This window comes from Schistocerca cancellata, chromosome 2, assembly GCF_023864275.1.
Source record: "Schistocerca cancellata isolate TAMUIC-IGC-003103 chromosome 2, iqSchCanc2.1, whole genome shotgun sequence".
NCBI classification, from domain to species: Eukaryota; Metazoa; Arthropoda; class Insecta; order Orthoptera; family Acrididae; genus Schistocerca; species Schistocerca cancellata.
The window spans coordinates 415,302,049-415,323,201 of record NC_064627.1 but is presented as its reverse complement, the minus strand read 5'-3'; the positions used below and the strand labels follow the sequence as shown (position 1 = coordinate 415,323,201).

Here is a 21,153-nt window from a genome sequence, read left to right as displayed (position 1 = left end):
GCGTGTACAGGTACAGCTGCCCATGCAGCTTCAACACGATACCACAGTTCATCAAGAGTAGTGACTGGCGTATTGTGACGAGCCAGTTGCTCGGCCACCATTGACCAGACGTTTTCAATTGGTGAGAGATCTGGAGAATGTGCTGGCAAGGGCAGCAGTCGAACATTTTCTGTATCCAGAAAGGACCGTACAGGACCTGCAACATGCAGTCGTGCGTTATCCTGCTGAAATGTAGGGTTTCGCAGAGATCGAATGAAGGGTAGAGCCAAGGGTCGCAACAAATCTGAAATGTAACGTCCACCGTTCAAAATGGCGTCAACGCGAAGAAGAGGTGACCGAGACGTGTAGCCAAGCACCCCATACCATCACGCCGGGTGAAACGCCAGTATGGCGATGACGAATACACGCTTACAATGTGCGTTCATTGCGATGTCGCCAACGCGGATGTGACCATCATGAGGCTGTAAACAGCACCTGGATTCCTCAGAAAAAAAACGACGTTTTGCTATTCGTGCACACAGGTTCGTCTTTGAGTACACCGTCGCAGGCGTTCCTGCCTATGATGCAGCGTCAAGGGTAACCGCAGCCACGGTCTCCGAGATGATAGTCCATGCTGCTGCAAACGTCGTCGAACTGTTTGTGCAGATGGTTGTTGTCTTGCAAACGTCCCCATCTGTTGACTAAGGGATCGAGACGTGGCTGCACGATCCGTTACAGCCATGCGGATAAGATGCCTGTCATCTCGACTGCTAGTGATACGACGCCGTTGGGATCCAGCACGGCGTTCCGTATTACCGTCCTGAACCCACCGATTGCATATTCTGGTAACAGTCATTGGATCTCGACCAACGCGAGCAGCAGTGTCGCGATACGATAATTCGCAATCGAAATAGGCTACAATCCGACCTTTATCAAAGTCAGAGATGTGATGGTACGCATTTCTCCTCCTTACACGAGGCATCACAACAACGTTTCACCAGGTAACGCCAGTCAACTGCTGTTCGTGTATGAGTAATCGGTTGGAAACTTTCCTCATGTCAGCATTTTGTTGGTGTCGCCACCAGCGTCAACCTTGTGTGAATGCTCTGAAATCATTTTCATATCACAGCATCTTCTCCCTGTCGGTTAAATTTCGCGTCTGTAGCACGTCATCTTCGTGGTGTAGCAATTTTAATGGCTAGTTGTGTATATACCATAACCAGTTTCATAATAATTGCTTGATGAAATGCTAAAAATTGGGCTGGGCGGGTAGGGAGGTGGGAGTGTGGGGGTAGGCAGCCAGCCTCTGTGGCCGAGTGGTTCTAGGCGCTTCAGTCCGGAGCCGCGCTGCTGCTACGCCCGCAGGTTCGAATCCTGCCTCGGGCGTGAATGTGTGTGATGTCCTTAGGTTAGTAAGATTAAAGTAGTCCTAAGTCTAGGGGACTGATGAGTCATATGTTAAGTCCCATAGTGCTTAAAGCCATTTGAGTCCCATTTTTGGCTTGGGAGGGGGCAAGATCTATTACGTAACGTCAGCCCAACTGTGAGCTCCGTGAACGTTATTGCGGACATGCTGCAGCTCTTTATGCTTCCTCTCTTTTCCAACTTCAATGTCATCTCACAGCAGCGTAATTGCACGTGTCAAAAGGACACAAATGTGCTACAGTAGTTTTGGCAGCATGGTAGTGCCTCACTTGATGTCACAGCCATCAAATTCGCCTGATCTGGGAGCCGATAGGACACATCTGGATACAACTGGGCGTCTTTTCCGCGCCTTTAAACCATCGGCTCGTAATTTAGGGAAATTGCGTGACCTTTGTGTATACATCTGCTGTCACAAACCTCCGGGAACCACCCAGGGACTGTCGAATCCATGCCACGCAGAGTCAGCGCTGTATTGCGTTCCAGAAGTGAACTATCACGCTATTAACCAAGTCGTCGTAACGCTTTGGGTCATCACAGTACGAAACAGCGAAAAGTACTCTCTGCCAAACGCAATGTAGTGAATGCAGGGCATAAACGTGGTCCAGAATAAAACTAACAACAATAAATAATATAGTTCGTGTGCAACTCTTGGTGCACGATGTGAGAATTTTTGTGGTCCTTTGCCAGCTGTTGCTGCCGTGGAGGGCCACGCGCTGTCTGCTTCTACCTGGGGCTGCCCTACTCGCAGACGGCGGCCAGTGCGCATGCGCGTCTGGGAGAGCAGCTGCACGTGCCCGGCGCGCCTCCGTCCTGCCAGTAGCGGGGATGCTGGCGCCGCGGGCTGCCCGGAGCTAGCAAGTGCCGTGTCGCGCCGAGAGAGCTGTGCGTCCGCTGCCGTACCGTGCGCTGCGGGAGACGGGGCGTCGCGTTGTTGTCGAAACCATGGATACCGGAGGGGACGGCGGCGGTGGCGGCGGCGACGCGCTGCAGGACATCGACTGCAACATCGTGCTCGTCGGCGACTCCAAGTGCGGCAAGACGGCGCTCGTCGAGAGGTTCGTCTCGGACAAATTTGTCGAGGTGAGTGATCATGGTGAAATGCATCTGAACAGTACTCTTACGTCTGGCAGTTGGCAAAAATAAAAAGAGAGAGAGGGCAGTGTTTCTTTACTTCAGCTTCCTAGTTCCAGCTGTCGTAGGGATTTAGTAATATATGTTGTACTTTATGATACTGTAGATATTAGCGTACATAATAACAAACTAATAATACATGACCGTCATGTGAATTTGATTTTTCTTGTAAATGGGCATACGAGTTGGATTTTTAATAAATGGTATGAGATTTCAAAGCTAAGCGAGACAAAGAGAGGAGAGGCATGTAGCAACTGTACTGATAGCGACAGCGCAGTGATTGACGGTTTTGCTCCGCACCGAGAGCTTCTGGCTACCTGTACCATATACTCGATACACAGAAGAGTTTGAATCTGTGCACATACCAGTTCATGCCGTAATATCTCTTAATGTGTCAACTGTATCCGTACACAAGATGTACAATATAGACGATAGACTTGTTGCAGCTTTTCTCAAAAACTAGATCTCTAAATTTTTTCGAAAGGGTTCAGTAAAAACAATATGGCCTTTCTTCCAAAGATACTAATCAGGTTGACTAAGGTTCTCTGTTAATCTGTCACATGTGCTGCACTAACGCGTTTTCAGTCCAAGCAGCATGTCTCTGAATTTGTTCAATAGCTTTCATGCGGACTATTTGAAACACTGGAACAGCTTCGTAGAACGGCTTGCGTAGTGTCTTGTATGTAGCTTTCTTAATATTATCTCACCAGCCAACAAATCTGAGTCATCCATTCACTTTCCTGATTTCGCTAGTGATTTCCATTGTTAATTCCGTTTCATGTCGTTAGGTGTTTAATCTACGTGAGAGGCTCCAGCGTACGACCACTAAACACTATGTATTTTAGGAAAGCTGCCAGCTAGTACAGAGAGTGAAAGCCGTTCTTCATTCTTTTACCATCAACTAGCGACGCCAGCACCTTCTGGAAGACAATAGTATCTTCAAAGATCGATTTGGGAGTGCTGCGGACCCTAACTAATAAGTCGTTTATGTGTAGTCAGTCATCCGTGTGGCATGCTCATTGTTACTTCTGTTTCAGTCAAATACACTATTTTCAGTAGGCTGTAGTGGTTCTTCTTCAAACTGTCAAAAATTTCAACACCGGTATCGTACCTCGTAGATATTCCGTGTGACTCCAGCTTCGTTAGCAGTCGACAGTATCGTACAGTTCAAATGGCTCTGAGCACTATGGGACTTAACATCTGTGGTCATCAGTCCCCTAGAACTTAGAACTACTTAAACCTAACTAACCTAAGGACATCACACACATCCATGCCCGAGGCAGGATTCGAACCTACGACCGTAGCGGTCACGCGGTTCCAGACTGAAGCGCCTAGAACCGCACGGCCACACCGGCTGGCAGTATCGTACACTCTTCGGGCATATAAGAGCGATGCGTCTGTTATTAGAAATTTGGCGTGTTTGACGAAGCAAACACACAAAGCATGAGGCCGATAGGACAAGCAGGTAACAAAGGGACCTAGTGAGACAGCAAAGCGGTGGGTGGCTGGACTAGCGAGATGACCTGTGTCTCCAGCCGGCCAAGCGTTCCTAATGGTGACTGTCCATGAATCATTCCTGACAAAGTCCTTTCCTACTGTCACCGAAATAAACTTAACGCTAATCTTTTAATTTCTTACCAAACTGTGTTCCGAAAAGTTTACGCAATCTTCATTTCGTATCATCTAGCTGGGTTTCACGATGTAAAGATACACAGTTTTGTTTCATAAGATGCCTAAAATATGCCGTTATATCTTGTTGTACTGAAGCTGACAAATTACAGACTACTTTTACTTCCCTATTCAGAATATCAGTAGATTGATTACATAGATTCATTACACTACAACACACAGTATATATAAATATGGTCATTTCCGCACAAAGCATTCCACAGTCCACCAGTCCCTTATCTTGACTGAGTATTTGTACAGTGAGGAGCACAGTGACTTACTTATTCCTTGATATAAAAAAGGTTTCTGAACGCGTTAGATGTCGCCTTGCGGAAGACTCGATTCTCGGAACTGCCAAGGATTTTTCGTAGGTGAGAGGACCAGTACGGAGTGCACTCAGCCTCGTGATGCCAGTTGAGGGGGTAACTGACAGAGTCGTAGCGGCTCCAGGGTCTGGGAAGTCCGCAACAACAGCGGGGAGAGCGGTGTGCTGACCATACGCCACTCCACACCGCATCCGCGTGACGCCACAAGAGACAGGATGACATGGCGCCGGTAGACATCCCTTGGGCCTACATGACCCGGATGAGGAACTCGTTTTGAACGCGTGTGGTTCAAATGGTTCAAATGGCTCTGAGCACTATGGGACTTAACTTCTGAGTTCATCAGGCCCCTAGAACTTACAACTACTTAAACCTAACTAACCTAAGGACATCACACACATCCATGCCCGAGGCAGGATTCGCACCTGCGACCGTAGCGGTCGCGCGGTTCCAGACGGTAGCGCCTAGAACCGCTCGGCCACCCCAGCCGGCGAGCGCGTGTGGCATGATGGCTTCACACAATATATTAAAATCATAGGTTGTCCAGGACATGTACTCAAGACGATTGATTCTTTTTTCCCTAGGGGGAAGATATACTTTCTCAAGAGGCGCAGATCCTGCGACATCACAAAACCGGTATTGGCTGCATGCCGCAGGGTTCCGTTCTCGGACCCGTGCTGTCCTCTATCGATATCAGTGACATACCTAAGCAGGTGGGAGGAGAAATCACCAAGTACGACAATGACACTGCGCTGTTCAAGCGGTGCTACAGCCTAAACTCCATTTTGAGGTGCCTTCGGGGACTTTTGGACAAAATAACTCTATGTTGCACTGTCTGGAAGGTGAAAACAAATCCTAACAAGAGCCAGACCATTCTGTTCACCACAAACCTCAAGATCTCCAATTGTCAAGTCACAGCTGGTGGCAAGCCATACCTTAACGTAGCCAAGGGACTGACATGGAGGTCGCACATAACCTGTGCACTCAATAATGACTGTGGCCTGTTTTGTCAGTTATACACACTCCTCAAGAACGATGCGCTATCAGAAAGTGCAAAACTGGCAATCTGATGTGCCATCACACATGTCTCCATCTTTTGTAGATCGGACGTTTGGTCACTGGCCTCCGAGAAACGCTTGAAAAGACTGCAAGTTATTTAAAACAAAGTTTTCCGAGATATGGCTGACGCTCCCCACTATGCTCTCAACACATACGCTAGGCAACACTTACGGCATCCATCCATGTACCAAATAATTTAGAGGAAATCCATCAGTCTTAATATGAAAAAAATCTTGTTGGCCCTATAATCTCACCAATTCACTAGGCCAGGAAACCTAAAATTCGCTTCACAAATGACGAAAGATAACTCCCACACGATACTTTAGGGACTGACACACATTTACGGACTACATTTTGCCAATGTCAGACGGACTTAGTATCCTGTGGAGCTTCTGTTTGTTTACATGACCAATAGCTTACAGAAAATAGTCATTCACCCTCACAGATCGGATTTCTTTTCCCGGCCCAAGCCTTTTAACTTATTTTTAGACTGTTAGTCTATCAGATACATTTCAAGTGTATTTCCAATGTGTGGTACTGATTTACTTGTATGTAATGCGTTTGTTTCTCAGAATATCTACTGATAACTGTTGCTGCTGTTTTGTCTAGAGACTGAAGGAAGACGATAATTTTAGCCACACGACCGCTCACCATATTGTTTTACATTGCTTTCATTTGGAGATAACGAAATCTGTTCTTCACTTTGGTTACAGATGCTAACAACTACATGAAATTACGAAAGTTATCTAAGAAATGTCCTGTGAGCTACTAGAATGAGATACCTTAAACGTTTTAAAAGAAGTTACTAGTGTTAAGTGGCAACGAAGCATTCCATTTCGAGTGCTGTAATGAGGAAGTACTAGGATGGGCTTTTGTGATGTTACACAAAATGAACCTTCTAAAACAACTCTTCGAAAAATCCAACAGAGGTTTCACAGCAGCCGGACTCTGAAGCGTACCTGTCATTTACAAGAATGTACGGTGAAACTGTATCCTCCAAAACACTTAACACGAAAGAGTGGACTTCCATGTTCTAATTCTGTTTTTGTCAAATGTTTTTTGATATAATTAGCCGACAGCGTCGTTACAGACGACTGTTATAATGAAAGTTTTAACTACTACAAACAATAGACGATGGGGACACATTGCCATTCTTGGAAAAGCGTTGTTTCTTTAATTATATATTTCTTTTTAACGCTGTCACGACCGCGTTTATCGGTGATCAATTTGACAATAACGTGACATTTCCAATCCTCTTTGGCTCTTCACAGTCGTTGGCGGTATTAGGAAGCCACATTGGCTTCAGCGTTTCTAATCACTCTTCGTCGTTGTTATCGTCCCGTTAGATAAGCAACGTCACCGTACAGATCTGCATGTCACCCACCTGCAATTGTGCGTATGTGAAATCCCTGCTTGTAATATTTGGTAACATAGTTTATTGTAAGTGTGGAATATCCTAGAGGTGTCTTCAAACGCAGAGTCTGTCTTAGCGCGTTCAGCTCTGGGTTCATTCGCTGAACGTATCCCATCTATCGTAATACAGTCTGCTTCACAACTGCTGTGAACAAGGGCGCTGTATTGTCAAGGGGTTGTTCGGTTGCCGATTCCGTTCTCCCACGAAACAACTACGAGGGGCGTTCAGTAAGTAATGCAACGTATTTTTGCTCTCGGCCAATTTCGATTGATAAATGCGGAATTTGTTGTGGCACATCATGGAATATTCCCGCTTCAGCCCCTATAGTTTCATGAAGTTCTGATAGGTGGCGGAGCTGTATGTAGCCTTCAAAGTGGCGTCTGTAACGGAGCTGCGTTCCAAGCAGAGAGCTGTCATTGAGTTTCTTTTGGCGGAAAACCAGAGCATCGCAGACATTCATAGGCACTTGCAGGCTATGGAGAATTGCCAGTGAACAGAAACATGATGAGTCGTTTAGCGAGGCATCTGTCACCATCGCAACAAGTCGCGCAGACCTGTCCGACCTCCCGCGGGACGGCCGGCCGCGCACAGCTGTGACTCCTTGCGGTGTGTTCGTCGCCACAACAATGCAAATGAACTTCTCCCTTCCTTGACAACGCAACACCTTACACAAGGCAGCGCACCCGAGAGAAGGTCACAAAACTTCACAGGAGTGTTCTTCTTCATCCACCCTACAGTCCGTATCTCGCACGTTCTGCCTTCCATATGTTTTGCCCAATAAAGGATGCACTCCCGGAAAGCAGTGCGTGGATGATGGGTAGGTTATTTATGCAGCAAGACGTTGTCACCGACGTCGACTAGATAGTGTCGGAAGTTCCATGCGGCTTTTCGCGGATGATGCTGTAGTATACAGAGAATTTGCAGCGTTAGAAAATTGCAGCGAAATGCAGGAAGATCTGCAGCGGATAGGCACTTGGTGCATGGAGTGGCAACTGACCGTTAACATGGGCAAATGTAATGTATTGCGAATACATAGAAAGAAGGATTCTTTATTGTATGATTATCTGATAGCGGAACAAACACTGGTAGCAATTACTTCTGTAAAATATCTGGGGGTATGCGTACGGAACGATTTGAAGTGGAATGATCATATAAAATTAATTTTTGGTAAGGCGGGTGCCAGGTTGAGATTCATTGGGAGAGTCCTTAGAAAATGTAGTCCATCAACAAAGGAGGTCGCTTACAAAACACTCGTTCGACCTATACTTGAGTATTGCTCATCAGTGTGGGATCCGTACCAGGTCGGGTTGACAGAGGAGATAGAGAAGACCCAAAGAAGAGCGGCGCGTTGCGTCACAGGGTTATTTGGTAAGCGTGATAGCGTTACGGAGATGTTTAGCAAACTTTTGAAGTGGCAGACTCTGAAAGAGAGGCGCTCTGCAACGCTGTGTAGCTTGCTGTCCAGGTTTCGAGAGGGTGCGTTTCTGGATGGGGTACCGAATATATTGCTTCCCCCTACTTATACCTCCCGAGGAGATCACGAATGTAAAATTAGAGAGATTCGAGCGCTCACGGAGGCTTTCCGGCAGCCGTTCTTCACGCGAACCATACGCGAGTGGAACAGGAAAGGGAGGTAATGACAGTGGCACGTAAAGAGCCCTCCGCCACACACCGTTGGGTGGCTTGCGGAGTATAAATGTAGATGTAGACTAGTAGAATGTTGCTCTGCGCCTAAGACAGTCTCGTTGAACAGAGATTACGTCGAGAAATAGAGTTTTGTAGCCGAGTGAGTGGGGAATAATATGGTGTATTGTAATCCTGAATGAAAGCAACTTGCTTCAGATAAAAATGTGTTGCACTAGTTATTGAACCCCCCTCCAATGAAAGACAACAAGCACTGCATCTGGAAATCGGTAAGTCATTGGTATTCTTGGACGGAGGTAGCGATCGTGTCCCTAAGAGAGAACCTCTGGATGTTTGTTCGAAAAAATACGAGGAAAACGCATGTGAAACTGAATGTTTTGTTTGGTCTTATAGGTGTGCTCGGATGCCCGAATTAGTTTAAGTAAGTGCTACAGATAAGCGTGAGGACTGGGCTGAAATCCTAGTGAAACACAAAGAAACACGAAGAAATATTAATTATAAACGGATGTTCTGAAATTACTTGAGAACGATGTAGTACAGTGATTTCATAGCCATTGATTACACTCACATAATTTAAGTGAATTTATTTCAGTTGAGACCAGACTTTCAGCCAATAGAGTTGGTTAAATTCTAATACTCTCTGAAGTGCGTCATGGAATGAGGGGATATGACGCTGTTGCTGGTAGTCTGTCCAACGGACGGGGAAACTGAACACCTACGCTTGTTGTCGCTGTTTGTATTGAGTACGCTATTTGCTAGAAACAGGTGTTATTGTCTCAATTTCCTCCTATCAGCGACAGTCACACAAACAAAACACAACACTACTGTATAAACCGACTTATTTCAGAGACTGGAACTTCACTGTTACTCATCTGTCAGGGCAGGGAACTCATGTCGCAGATAGGAGCCCGCTGGAGTGAGGTCGGCACCGAGCCCCACTGAATGTAAACACATCAATTGCAACCAGACATGGAAGTCTAAAGCACGAGCTGCTGCTGCTGTTCCAGTTGTGTCCTGCTGCAACCGCGAAATGAAGAAGTTCGTGCGTCATCGCTAGTTCTGCAAAATTCTCGTGTTCTCGGATGCTTTTGCTGTCGTAGGATACGTGCGTTCAAGCGATCCCACAAAAGGAAGTGAAAATTAAAGAGTCAAGCATATTTTTCATAATCTCGGGGTCATTACGGACGGAACACTACCTCTAATGGGAAGTGATGGGAAAGAAAATAAGGCATTCTTGAGGAAAGTACCCCTGCACTCACCGAATTCGTAACGGAATACTACTCAATTCCTAAACTGTGGAACGATAAGAGTGTGTACCATATTTACTATCGAGTGTCTAATGATCCAATGGCAGAGGACGGTAGATGACGGAGCACAGGTTGATGTGTTTCTTAAGGGGAGGTTTACTATCTTTTCGTTCAAAAAACTGATTTTTGTTTAAACTTCATTTTTGTATCCATAAAAGTGTTTAGAATCCAGCCCTGAAACGGTTTTTCCGAATACAGAACGGAAATGTTTGTTATTCGCGGTTGAACAAAAAAATGCACCTGCTGAAATCGACCTTTTTCACGCACCAGTTTTTTTTTTCCTTCGGAGGATGGGTTATTGTACCTGTGCTTGGGAGGAAACGCACAAAATTCAGATGAAAGTTTGAACGCGTGTGTTTCGAAGTTAGCCCCAAGCATTTGCATTCTGGTGCGAAGACTGTGGAGATTGCGACTTTTCTGGCAGTGAGCAGCTTCAACGATGGGTATTCAGCAATTGACGCAGTTCGCCAAGCATTCGGACGACCACCGGATTCAAGCGGCCGAAAACCGGCCGTACGCGCGGCTCTGGAGGAGCGCAAGATGGCCCAGATCAAACAGAACGCCCTCTGTGAGGAAGAGGAAGGACTAGTTTATGGACCCGGAATAGCAGATTTAACGTATGTTTCATAATACTGCATTTATATGTAGTCAAAACTTCAAACGCGTTTTTCTCTAAATGACGTGTTTTTTTTTTTTTGTGCGGTATGGTAACTTCAAGTCTGCTGAACCGATTGGCATGATTCTTTGTTTTCGACGAAGCTAACTGAATTGTCTAGGAGTTGTATCACTTTTATTCCGATCCAGCAACTATATATGTTTTTAGTTGGCCGACGAAGTCGAAAAATCGAAGAAAAAAACCCTTTTCTCCAAATGGCCGCCACTTTGTTTCCTATGGTCCAAATAACTTCAGCGAGATAGAACTCCTAAATAATCTTATATAATTCGCGAACGTCAACTCAATTTTTATTTCAGACGAGTCGGCTGACTTGTGAAATACCGCGCGTGGGGGTCTACATCGAAATTTGGTTTCGTTTCGACGGCACTTCCGCCTTTATTCTTCGACATTTCCGGTCGACAAAATTCCAGTTTGTAGAGGAAATATCAATAAACATTTTGACCAAATTTGACATTGATATCTATAATACATCCCGAGGAAAATATACTCAAAGAACATGCTTTTTTCGGGCCAAAGATAGTAAACATCCCCTTAAACTTCAGTGATCCATCGATGTAGTTCCATACGTTCGTCCAGGAAATAAAACACCTACACATGGAATAGTGAAGCGGATACACGATCGGAATGAAGACAACTCATCAAGATCATTATGTCAATCGTAATGGGGTGGTAACAGAAGCGTAGTCAGCGAGGAGTGTTTTAGCATAGTTTAATAGGACCGCCTCTGTACACACTAGGTACACAGCTTTCCATGAAAATTGCAACACGAGGAAGATAGCAAACAACAAAATTGTACTTATACAGCACAACAGGATGAATAGTGTTTCAGTTTGCAAGTGGTTTGAGATATACATAGTGCCAAATGCAATACATGAACTGTCACACCTAGCTCAACAGTTGCTTTAAGCTGTCCGGGCATCAAGTTGAACTGAACTTAGATGACAGATACGGGTTCATCTTTCGATTCTGCATGTACAGTATTGTAGAGTTCGTGAATCATAGTGCCTCATGAGTGATAGCGTCTCAGTATTACAACAACTCATGACCAGGTGTTTTCAGTAGCTGAGGGATTTGAAGAAACGTGCTGACTAGAACAACACTCGAACACACTCTGTTTCAAAATAAGGCAGGACAGCAAGGGCAACATACGGTTTTCCGGTATCTTGTTGAAAAGTAACGCCACAGAGACAGGTCACAGCCTCACATCTTAACCTGTCTGAAATGTAGCGGCTGACGTCCAGATTACCGGCTAAGCGAACCAAATGTAATCCTATGTTGTTCCTAACGGCGTCTCATACCGTTACTCGAAGCGCTGGTCTTTATAACGATGACCAATGCAGAGCCTCCACCCAGGGATACATCTATCGTAATGCTGCACACGGAATTACGATTCGTGAGAAAAGACGACGTGTTGCTACTTGTGCGCCCAGTGTTGTCACTGTCAGTGAGTCTCTGTTTTCTGATGCGTCAAAAGGAATCCGCGACAGTAGTTGACATGCTGCCAGTCAGAGGTGCTTCAGAAATCATCGTACTCCCCATGTGATTACTTGTCGTGCTGCAAACAGGCTCTTTTTCTGCATTAACGTACGTGACGTGGCTATATGAAACTGCGCAACTGAGCGAGCGATAAGTGTATCCTATCGGGCGCTAGTCACTTGGGGCCACTGACAGCCTACATGGGGTTGAATACCTGCACTAGTCGCGTGGGGTCGTTTTGTTCCTACATGGGGTTGTGTATGGTGCTTCTGAGACCAAAAAGTCCATATTCACGTGGCAGTTATGGGATCATCAAAACACTGTCTACTCATACACAACGAACATTCAAATGCGATTCTAAAAAACAAAATAGCTGTCCCAGCCGTCTTCATGGTGTTGCCGTTCTGATGGAGAGCAGCTTGCATTCGTGGTCTGGCGGATAACGTCTGTAGCCATGTAATGCCTTTCACAGTCGACCCAGTTGTGTGATAGGCGACGTGTTACGAAATATATAGCCTTCCAGAAGATCAGCAGGTTGGCATGTGACTTTAAACGTCTGTCCAGAGTGATTTACGCTGGAGGGAATGTAGCCGTCATAAAGGCAAATTCCAGGCTCAGATGTAGTGGAAGAATCATAAGGAAACGTAATTCACACGTGAAAGAGGATCAAACTGTAACTGAATATTGTTTGTACAAGGGCGTGCTTAAAAGTAATGCCTCTGAATATTTTACGTGGGAATTCTGAAAGCTTTTTAAGTAAATCAAACGTTATTAACATTCTACATATTCATTCTTCATATCTGCATATTTATTGCTCAATACGGCAACTCCTGGCGACGAACACATTTCTCTCAACGAGAGACTAGTTTGTTCATACCGTCATTGTAGAATGTTTGATTTTGCTGTTGATACCACAATCTCACCTCTGCTTGCATCGCTTCATAACTATCATAGTGAAGTCCTCGAACCTGTTCTCTAAGTTTCGGAAACAGATGAAAATCAGAGGGAGCCAAGGCGGGACTCTATGGACGATGATCGACGACAGCGAACGCAATGGTCGGATTGTTGCAGATGTCGCAGCGCCTGTGTGTGTTCTGGCATTGTTATATTGAAGAGAGGCTGCTCCACTTGTGGACTAACTTTCGAATTCGAAACTCGATTACACTACGCTGTTTCTCGCGCACCGACGTTGCTACGATACACACCGCCATGTTACACACTACGGTTGGGAGCCCTCAAGCGACAGAGAGCTGCAGATATATAGATATGAATATTAAAGAAATATAATAGTAATAACGTATGTTTTACTTAAAAATCTTCAAGAAATTCGGAGTCACTACTTTTCAGCCCGCACTCGTAGTTCTTGGGCCCTTGTTTGATTGGATTAACGGAAAAGATGAAATCAACGTACACCTGTACCATTTGTCACGGATTCATTTAGTCAGCGTGACAGTGTCACAGAAATGCCCATGTACCAAAATGAGTGACGAAAAAGTTTAATGTCCTATCATATATGTCGCATACTGACCACGACATTATTATCAGAGAAATTCTGGTTAATACGCATTAGGCGATAACTGGCAAAGTACACGTGTAGATGTAACTGGCTTGCAAGTTCTGATCTACACTGATCCATATCCAACAACGATATCTTTGTAAAAAAGAAGGCATTAGGTTCATGTACACTGAAGAGCCAGAACTGGTACACCAGACTAATATCGTGTAGGGCCCCCGCGAAGAGGCAGGAGTGCCGCAACACGATGTAGCATGGACTCAACTAATGTCTGAAGTAGTGCTGGAGGGAAAAGACACCATAAATCCTGCAGCGCTGTCCATAAATCCGTAAGAGCACGAGACGGTGGAGATCTTTTCTCAACAGCACGTTGAAAGACGTCTCCGATATGCTCTATAATGTTCATGTCCGGGGAGTTTGGTGGCCAGCTGAAGTTTTTAAACTCAGGAGAGTGTTCCTGGAGCCGCTGTGTAACAACTGAGGACGTGTGGGGTGTCGCATTGTCCTGCTGTAATTGCCCAAGGCCGTGGGAATGCACGATGGACATGAATGAATGCAGCTGATCAGACAGGATGCTTACGTATGTGTCACCTGTCAGAGTCGTATCTAGACGTATCAGGGGTCCCACATCACTCCAGCTGTACACGCCCAACAATATTACAGAGCCTTCACCAGCTTGAACAGTCCTCTACTGACATGCAGGGTCCATGGATTGATGAGATTGTTTCCATGCCTGTACACGTCCATCCGCACGGTACAGTTTGAAACCAGCTTTGTCCGACCTGGCAACGTATTCCCAGTCATAACAGTCCAATGTCGGTGTTGACGGGCCCAGACGAGACGTAAAGCTTTATGTCGTGCAGTCATCAAGGGTACACGAGTGGGCCTTCGGTTCCAGAAACCCATATCGATGATATTTCGTTGAACGGTTCGCACGCCGACACTTGTTGATGGTCCAGCATTGAAATCTGCAGCAATGTGCTGGAGAGTTGTTCTTCTGTCACGTTGAACGATTCTCTTCAGTCGTCGTTGGTCCGTTCTTGTAGGATCTTTATCCGGCCGCAGCGGTGTCGGAGATTTGATGTTTTATCGGATTCCTGATATTCACGGTACACTCGTGAAATTGTCGTACGGGAAAATCCCCACTTCATTCCTAGTTCGGAGATTCTGTATCCCATCGCCCTACGCCGGCTATAACACCACGTTCAAACTCACTTACATCTTATTAACCTGCCATTGTAGTAGCAGTAACCGATCTGACAACTGCGGCAGACTTGTTGTCTTATGTAGATGTTGCGACCACAACATCGTATTCTGCCTGTTTACTTATCTCTGTATTTGAATACACATGCCTATATCAGTTTCTCTAGCTCTTCAATGTGTAAAACTGTGTAATTTATTCGCTTTAACAGTAGCTCAGTTAGTCGATAATAACTATGGCAATATTTAGCTTTTACACCATCAACTCTCACTCCGGGTAAGCAAACATTTTACGCTTATTAACTGATTTACTACTACACAACCCGCTAGCGTTTTTGAGCCTGGACTAAGACATCTGACTTCTTTACTGCCTCCTTTCCTCACAGATTTCACATCCGGCAGCCGCACCCCTCAATTGGCTAAATAGTGAAACCACACACTTCCCCGTTAGTACGCCGAATTGTTCGCAGCAGTAGCTACTGAAGTTAAATCTGGGCCAAAAAGTTGGCAAACGAACAAAATTAGCGAAACCCAGATAAGACAAAGAAACACTCAAAAAAATGATTCAAATGGCTCTAAGCACTATGGGACTTACCATCTGAGGTCATCAGTCCCCTAGAACTTAGAACTACTAAAACCTTACTAACCTAAGGACATCACACACATCCATGCCCGAGGCAGGATTCGAACTTGCGACCGTAGCAGCAGCACGGTTCCTGACTGAAGCACCTAGAACCGCAAGGTCACAGCGGCCAGCAAGAATCATTCACACCAATGGAAATATAGCACGTTGTTTCTCCTCTAGAAAGATCTAAACCTGTGTGATTAGGTAGGTTTTGAGCCACCATGCTCAAGGACACAAACTTAACGTCTTAATCACAGTGCCACTGTTGCTGAATGGACGGAAACGATAACGTCTACATTCCCTTACCCGCTGATTAATAACTTTAGGTTTAAAATGTGTCAATAAATAGTAAATATCCGCCTAATTCAACAAATTAAGTGTTATGAAAATTTCAACCAACTATATTGATAAATTTCAATAATTACCTCCTCCAAACAGAGATCATGCGCAAACTCCATTCTTGTAAGCGATGATCTGTGGCGATGTTTGACGCTGAAGTTCTTTCTTTTCTATTAGCATGAAGTCTCCCTCACGGTCGGCTTCTCATTGTCATCATTGGGAAATAAAGTTTTCTGTGATATCTGATGCATTGTTAGGGGCATTTCATCATTCTCTTCTACTGCAGCTTTCCAAATTTAGTTCTTTTCTAATATTTATTCTTCTTCCTGGCGATTAGCGTAGAAACTGATAATAGGATCTTTAGAAACATCACAGTTTTCTGTTTTGAAGGGTTAGCAATCAGGGAAATCTTTAAGTGTCTTCGTTCGCACCCGTATAAAGTATGTGAACTATCCGGAAAGCACCATTTGTCAGGCTGTAATGAAGTCCCACATTAGTTGAGGCAAATTAATTTTAAACTGCACCTTTTATTAATTCTATACATAAACATTATTAAAATTTAGGCATTAGTGATATATCTTAACGAGTCGATAGTATCCCCTTGCATAAAATTCTACATCTGAGGGTCTTAGAATCAAACGCTCTTAGAACATCCAGTACACCATTTGTTTGAGTGCGACCTCATGCAAAACAACCGGAGAAATATGCGAAAAGTTGACCGACTCCTGAGGTTTCGTGAAACGCTGGTGTTCGTCAGATTTTCTGTGTTACTTCGTGGCTGACTACAAACAGAAGATCTCTTCTGTCATCACCATGAATATTTGTCTTTCCACTCTTAAACAAATGATACCATTGACACACAAATCTTTCAGTCTTCTCGCTCGTGGCGAATACAGCACAAATTTTGCCATAAATGTGAACGTTTATTCATTAATTGACACTAAGAAACGTATTACAGAACGGACTTCGCATTTGACTGGATTTTCAATTGCACGTTCTTTTTGAGCGGCTACCTGTAGTCGAGCGAGAAACTTCTTGGATTTCTCACTATCATAGATCCTAACCGCACTGCCCCGCTAGGTGATTCAGTGTATCGACTGTTTCGTTGTACCCGCTACTTCCAGTGCTATGCATAAACCGAGTTAGCTCCGTAATACTTTTACGATCGACCTACACATGAGAGAAGGTGGAATAAGATGGTGAAATTTTATACGACTAGTTATACAGGGTGTTTCAAAAATGACCGGTATATCTGAAACGGCAATAAAAACTAAACGAGCAGCGATAGAAATACACCGTTTGTTGCAATATGCTTGGGACAACAGTACATTTTCAGGCAGACAAACTTTCGAAATTACAGTAGTTACAATTTTCAACAACAGATGGCGCTGCGGTCTGGGAAACTCTATAGTACGATATTTTCCACATATCCACCATGCGTAGCAATAATATGGCGTAGTCTCTGAATGAAATTACCCGAAACCTTTGACAACGTGTCTGGCGGAATGGCTTCACATGCAGATGAGATGTACTGCTTCAGCTGTTCAATTGTTTCTGGATTCTGGCGGTACACCTGGTCTTTCAAGTGTCCCCACAGAAAGAAGTCACAGGGGTTCATGTCTGGCGAATAGGGAGGCCAATCCACGCCGCCGCCTGTATGTTTCGGATAGCCCAAAGCAATCACACGATCATCGAAATATTCATTCAGGAAATTAAAGACGTCGGCCGTGCGATGTGGCCGGGCACCATCTTGCATAAACCACGAGGTGTTCGCAGTGTCGTCTAAGGCAGTTTGTACCGCCACAAATTCACGAAGAATGTCCAGATAGCGTGATGCAGTAATCGTTTCGGATCTGAAAAATGGGCCAATGATTCCTTTGGAAGAAATGGCGGCCCAGACCAGTACTTTTTGAGGATGCAGGGACGATGGGACTGCAACATGGGGCTTTTCGGTTCCCCATATGCGCCAGTTCTGTTTATTGACGAAGCCGTCCAGGTAAAAATAAGCTTCGTCAGTAAACCAAATGCTGCCCACATGCATATCGCCGTCATCAATCCTGTGCACTATATCGTTAGCGAATGTCTCTCGTGCAGCAATGGTAGCGGCGCTGAGGGGTTGCCGCGTTTGAATTTTGTATGGATAGAGGTGTAAACTCTGGCGCATGAGACGATACGTGGACGTTGGCGTCATTTGGACCGCAGCTGCAACACGGCGAACGGAAACCCGAGGCCGCTGTTGGATCAACTGCTGCACTAGCTGCGCGTTGCCCTCTGTGGTTGCCGTACGCGGTCGCTCTACCTTTCCAGCACCTTCATCCGTCACGTTCCCAGTCCGTTGAAATTTTTGAAACAGATCCTTTATTGTATCGCTTTTCTGTCCTTTGGTTACATTAAACCTCCGTTGAAAACTTCGTCTTGTTGCAACAACACTGTGTTCTAGGCGGTGGAATTCCAACACCTGAAAAATCCTCTGTTCTAAGGAATAAACCATGTTGTCTACAGCACACTTGGACGTTGTGAACAGCACACGCTTACAGCAGAAAGACGACGTACAGAATGGCGCACCCACAGACTGCGTTGTCTTCTATATCTTTCACATCACTTGCAGCGCCATCTGTTGTTGAAAATTGTAACTACTGTAATTTCGAAAGTTTGTCCGCCTGAAAATGTACTGTTGTCCCAAGCATATTGCAACAAACGGTGTATTTCTATCGCTGCTCGTTTAGTTTTTATTGCCGTTTCAAATATACCGGTCATTTTTGAAACACCCTGTATGATCTTACATATTTCGTAATAGGACCGTAAGACGAGACGGGACGAATCGTCTTGCAGCTGCCATTGGAAAATTCTGTCACTTCTTTACCAAAGACATTTATGTACTAGTGGAATGATTTGCGAGCTGGTTCCTTTACCATTTTCAAACGAAATGACAGCAGCTTTTTTAAACAGTTGGCACAACACATTCGTTGTGGTGCCACTAGAGAAATCCGAACAGAACTCTTATTTGTTCAGAAACTGTACTGGCTCAGTTTAGAATTTGTTCCGGGTTCTCCCATACAACAATACAGTTCGTATGGATACGTTAATAACTCGGCCGCAATTACTCGTGGTGGGAGGGGTGGGTTACTACAGATGAAAAACGAGGAGTGCTTTTTTTTCAAAATAAAGTTTGCAGGATTCTCCACGGTAGAGCACCAGCAGCGCTTTTCCTGCATACATTGTACACCCTCCACTCGACAACAGAATGATTTTAATAACTTTGGTCCTTTGTTTCTCTCGAGTGATGTCATTTCCGCACAGATCAGCTCCATTCCAAACCATGCAAGCCCCTAAGGTATTCTGTACAGAACTGGTATAATCAACATAGATCCTGCGTGTCTCTCCGCTTGTTCACAGAACAGCGTTAGCCCATTATCTGATTTCTGCCGGCATCCAGTCGCGCGGAGAGAGGGAACACAGACTTTTTGCAGCTCAGATATCGTTACCACGAGCAAGTCATCCGAACAGTCTTCCGCTGGCTGATCTTTTCTCTTATTCTGAACACTCGATCTGAAGCTGTATCTTTTTCTTTCTCTTATCCCTTTATACCGCATCGGCGCAGGGTCGACATTGTTGTTAACGAATTTGGCGTGGTTTAATTTAATTGTTACTCGGATGCTCTTCGTGTCGCCATCCCGTTACCCGGGGATGGAATATTTGTATCCCGACTGTCTGCGTGTAGTGTTATTCATGTGCAAGTGGGCGAGAGTTTACTACACGTTAACCTCGTCGTTAAGCCGCCAGCCGGACTCGGTCACGCGCCAGCGCACCTCCCAGTCTCGGAAAGCGCTTCAACACGCACGGCTATGCGGTCGGGTGATCTGAAGTAGAACAGAGAATTTATTTCAATCTCTTCAGTTAGCTTAACTCACTGTCAGTAATCATAATCTCATCTTCTATGTCATTTGTTAGGTGGTCATATAATAACAGCTTTTTGTCTCACAGCACTTGCTGATGTTTTTGAGCAAAATACAAGCCTACGAAATAATGCCTCATCCTTCCCTAGAAATTGTGATCAGTTTACGACTGTAGACAAGCACAACGTAAGAATCTAAGCTCGTCGAATGTCTACGAACGAATCACAGAGCTGTGATTTTACAAACGTGCATTACTACTGTGAGGAAATGACATACAGTAGACGTCCCAGATGAAGCACGTGAGTACTGGCTGAACTAATGAACAACGATTATGAGGTGATCTGATATCGATACGAAGTAAGTATTTGGAGAAGTGGAATTCAAATCTTTTTCTCTCCATCCTGGTTCAGGTTTTCGATTCTTTCGTCACCTTACGAAAATGCCGTGACAGTTTCTTATTTACGAGAGTTACAGTAACAGAAGTTCTTCGTGCTTTCATACACAACTTCTAGTACATGATTCTTATTTACGAGAGCTACAGTAACAGAAGCTCTTTCATACACAACATCTGGTTAATACTGTTGTGACAACAAAGGTTGGTTTGAAAGATTACGTCAATTTACATACGCTCTTTGTGTTAATTATGTGTTCCAGTACTAAATGGCAGCATTAAAAATATGTTAATTTTATCCAGATAATTCGGGTTAGTTACGCATTCCTCACTTTGAATGAAAACGTAACTTGCCTAGCCAGAAGATTGTCACCATCTGTCTATCATAGGAACCATAATGGCCGAATCACGTGGAGCACACATTGCATAGTGTGAGAAGTATATAACAGGTTCCAGGGCGTAGGAACAGTCTCGTACAGAATGGGGAAAATCCTATAATTTTAACAACTTTGGGAAACTGTAGGCACTGGTGATTTGCAATCTGTAAACTAGCGTCACATTAACGGTGCAATCGTGGATTCTTGCGATGGCCTTATCATCACCATCTCTCCGATATGAAAGCGCCGATTGTCTCTGTCTGTATCTAAATACTCCACAACTCACTGCACATCTGGCCGAGGATACCAAGTGCCAATGTTAGCGAATTCTTTTCCTACTCCATTCGTGTACTATGCGAGATAAGAATGACTATCTATATGGATCTGTACGTGCACTGATATGTCGTTTGTTTAATGGCTTGTACGTGAGGTTTAAAATTGTAGCAGAGTCTCGCCATACAACTTTCCTCGAATATTGGTTCTCTAAGTTTACTCAACAAAATTTCGAGAGAGCAATGTCGTCTTCCTGCCAAAGATCCAGTTTCTATTTCACAAGCATCTTTTTTACACTGTCGTATGGTCATAATAGATCTGTTACAAGCTTATCAGAGCATGTCTGAATTCCTTTGATGGTTGCCTCTTGTCTACTTGGTGAAAGCTCTTGTCGGAACGTTATCGTAGAATTTGCTGCACTAACGTTTACAATAAAT

The 21,153-nt window shown here is 44.7% G+C and overlaps 1 protein-coding gene across 1 annotated transcript in view; it reads left to right on the top strand.

Annotated features, from left to right (window-relative positions):
* Positions 1-2,235: 2,235 nt before the first annotated feature.
* LOC126161860 (ras-like GTP-binding protein Rho1) overlaps positions 2,236-21,153 on the top strand; it is a 306,122-nt gene continuing 287,204 nt past the window's right edge. Inside the window, exon 1 of the mRNA XM_049917976.1 lies at positions 2,236-2,484. Coding sequence (XP_049773933.1) covers positions 2,347-2,484 — 138 coding nt within the window. The 5' untranslated portion in view covers positions 2,236-2,346. The remainder of the gene's footprint in view (positions 2,485-21,153) is intronic.